Source organism: Perca flavescens, unplaced genomic scaffold (genome assembly GCF_004354835.1).
Source record: "Perca flavescens isolate YP-PL-M2 unplaced genomic scaffold, PFLA_1.0 EPR50_1.1_unplaced_scaf_37, whole genome shotgun sequence".
In the NCBI taxonomy this organism is placed as follows: Eukaryota; Metazoa; Chordata; class Actinopteri; order Perciformes; family Percidae; genus Perca; species Perca flavescens.
Window position 1 is genome coordinate 15,001 of NW_021166688.1, and position 2,500 is coordinate 17,500.

General features: G+C 49.4%; 1 protein-coding gene across 1 annotated transcript in view; it reads left to right on the plus strand.

Annotated features, from left to right (window-relative positions):
- The window catches only part of LOC114551700 (regulating synaptic membrane exocytosis protein 2-like), a 51,611-nt gene that overhangs the window by 9,525 nt on the left and 39,586 nt on the right, over positions 1 to 2,500 (plus strand). Inside the window, exons 6-8 of the mRNA XM_028572665.1 lie at positions 706 to 746; positions 1,086 to 1,153; positions 1,253 to 1,288. Of these exons, the coding sequence (XP_028428466.1) occupies positions 706 to 746; positions 1,086 to 1,153; positions 1,253 to 1,288 (145 nt within the window). The remainder of the gene's footprint in view (positions 1 to 705; positions 747 to 1,085; positions 1,154 to 1,252; positions 1,289 to 2,500) is intronic.

A 2,500-nucleotide genomic window follows, 5' to 3' on the forward strand; every position in this document is an offset into this window, starting at 1 on the left:
CTCCCAGGGGGTCATTGAAGGCGTTCTAGGAGTCTGGCGACTCCCAGGGGGTCCTTGAGGGGGTTCCATGAGTCTGGTGACTCCCAGGGGGTCCTTGAGGGGTTTCCAGGGGTCCATGAGGGGGTTCCAGGGATCCTTGAAGGGGTTCTAAGAGTCCAGTGACTCACAGGGGGTCCCTGAAGAGGTTCTAGGAGTCCAGTGACTCCCAGGGGGTCCTTGAAGGGGTTCTAGGGGTCCATGAGGGGGTTCCAGGGGTCCTTGAAGGGGTTCTAAGAGTCCAGTGACTCACAGGGGGTCCCTGAAGGGGTTCTAGGAGTCCAGTGACTCCCAGGGGGTCCTTGAAGGGGTTCTAGGAGTCTGGTGACTCCCAGGGGGTCCTTGAGGGGTTTCCAGGGGTCCATGAGGGGGTTCCAGAGGTCCTTTAATGGGTTCTAGGAGTCCAGTGACTCCCATGGGGTCCTTGAAGGGGTTCTAGGAGTCCAGTGACTCACAGGGGGTCCTTGAAGGGGTTCTAGGAGTCCAGTGACTCCCAGGGGGTCCTTGAAGGGGTTCCAAGAGTCTAGTGACTCCCAGGGGGTCCTTGAGGGGGTTCTAGGGGTCCTTGAAGGGGTTCCAGGGATCGCAGCAGTAGCTTTTTAGGGTCCAGGGTGAAAAGGTAGTTACCGTAGTTACCGTTAAACATGTTTTATTGATTGTTTTTTTCAGAGAAGTTTCCAGAAGCGCCGACATCTCACAGCTGGAGTCCAGTGAGTTCATAACAAACACAGACACACACAGACACACACACACAGACACACACACACACACAGAGACACACAAACACACACACACACACACACAGACACACAAACACACACAAACAGACACACACACACAAACACACACACACACAAACATACACAAACAGACACACACACAAACACACAGAGACACACACACACACACACACACACACACACACACACACACACACACACACACACACACACACACACACAGACACACACACACACACACACAAACACACCGTGTTCTCTCTGTGTTCTCCATAGAACTATATATATGGTTATCTCTGTGTTCTGCAGGTTCCTTTGACTGTCAGAAAGTCTCTCCGTCTCCCATCAGCCCCGGCGTTCTGTCCGGGCCAGTGTCTGTAAGTTTACCCAGCGTGCACTGCACAACCGCACGGCACAGCCAATCAGCTCTCAGTGATTAACAGCCGTTACCGCGGTGATGTGTGTGTGTGTTTCAGGTGTCTAACCGGCGCCCGCTGGTTCCTCGGATCCAGGTAAGAGAGAGATGGTGTATGTGTATATATATATATATATATATATATATATATATATATATATATATATATATAGTTAAGTTTAGTTTTAGACTAAATCTGAATCCCATTTCTCTGACTTAGCCCTTCATCTTTGCCCAACCCCTTCATCTTAGCCCTTCATCTTAGCCCTTCATCTTAGCCCTTCATCTTACCCCTTCATCTTAGCCCAACCCCTTCATCTTAGCCCTTCATCTTAGCCCTTCATCTTAGCCCTTCATCTTAGCCCTTCATCTTACCCCTTCATCTTAGCCCTACCCCTTCATCTTAGCCCTTCATCTTAGCCCTTCATCTTAGCCCTTCATCTTAGCCCTTCATCTTAGCCCTACCCCTTCATCTTAGCCCTTCATCTTAGCCCTTCATCTTAGCCCTTCATCTTAGCCCTTCATCTTAGCCCTTCATCTTACCCCTTCATCTTAGCCCTACCCCTTCATCTTAGCCCTACCCCTTCATCTTAGCCCTACCCCTTCATCTTAGCCCTACACCTTCATCTTAGCCCTTCATCTTAGACCTTCATCTTAGCCCTTCATCTTAGCCCTTCATCTTAGCCCTTCATCTTAGCCCTACCCCTTCATCTTAGCCCTTCATCTTAACCCTTCATCTTAGCCCTTCATCTTAGCCCTTCATCTTAGCCCTTCCCCTTCATCTTAGCCCTTCCCCTTCATCTTAGCCCTACCCCTTCATCTTACCCCTACCCCTTCATCTTAGCCCTACACCTTCATCTTAGCCCTACCCCTTCATCTTAGCCCTTCATCTTACCCCTTCATCTTAGCCCTTCATCTTAGCCCTACCCCTTCATCTTACCCCTTCATCTTAGCCCTTCATCTTAGCCCTACCCCTTACCCCTTCCCCTTCATCTTAGCCCTACCCCTTCATCTTAGCCCTTCATCTTAGCCCTACCCCTTCATCTTAGCCCTACCCCTTCATCTTAGCCCTACCCCTTACCCCTTCCCCTTCGTCTTAGCCCTACCCCTTCATCTTACCCCTTCATCTTACCCCTTCATCTTAGCCATCTTAGCTAAGATGAAGGGGTTTCATATACTGCTTTAGCAAAAAACAAATGACCTGGCTGACGATGGGAGCAGCAGGACGCAAAAAACAAAATTTGCTGTTGCACTAGCTACACTATCTGTCGTAATTTTTAAAATCAATTCTTTAAGCCGAAAATGCATT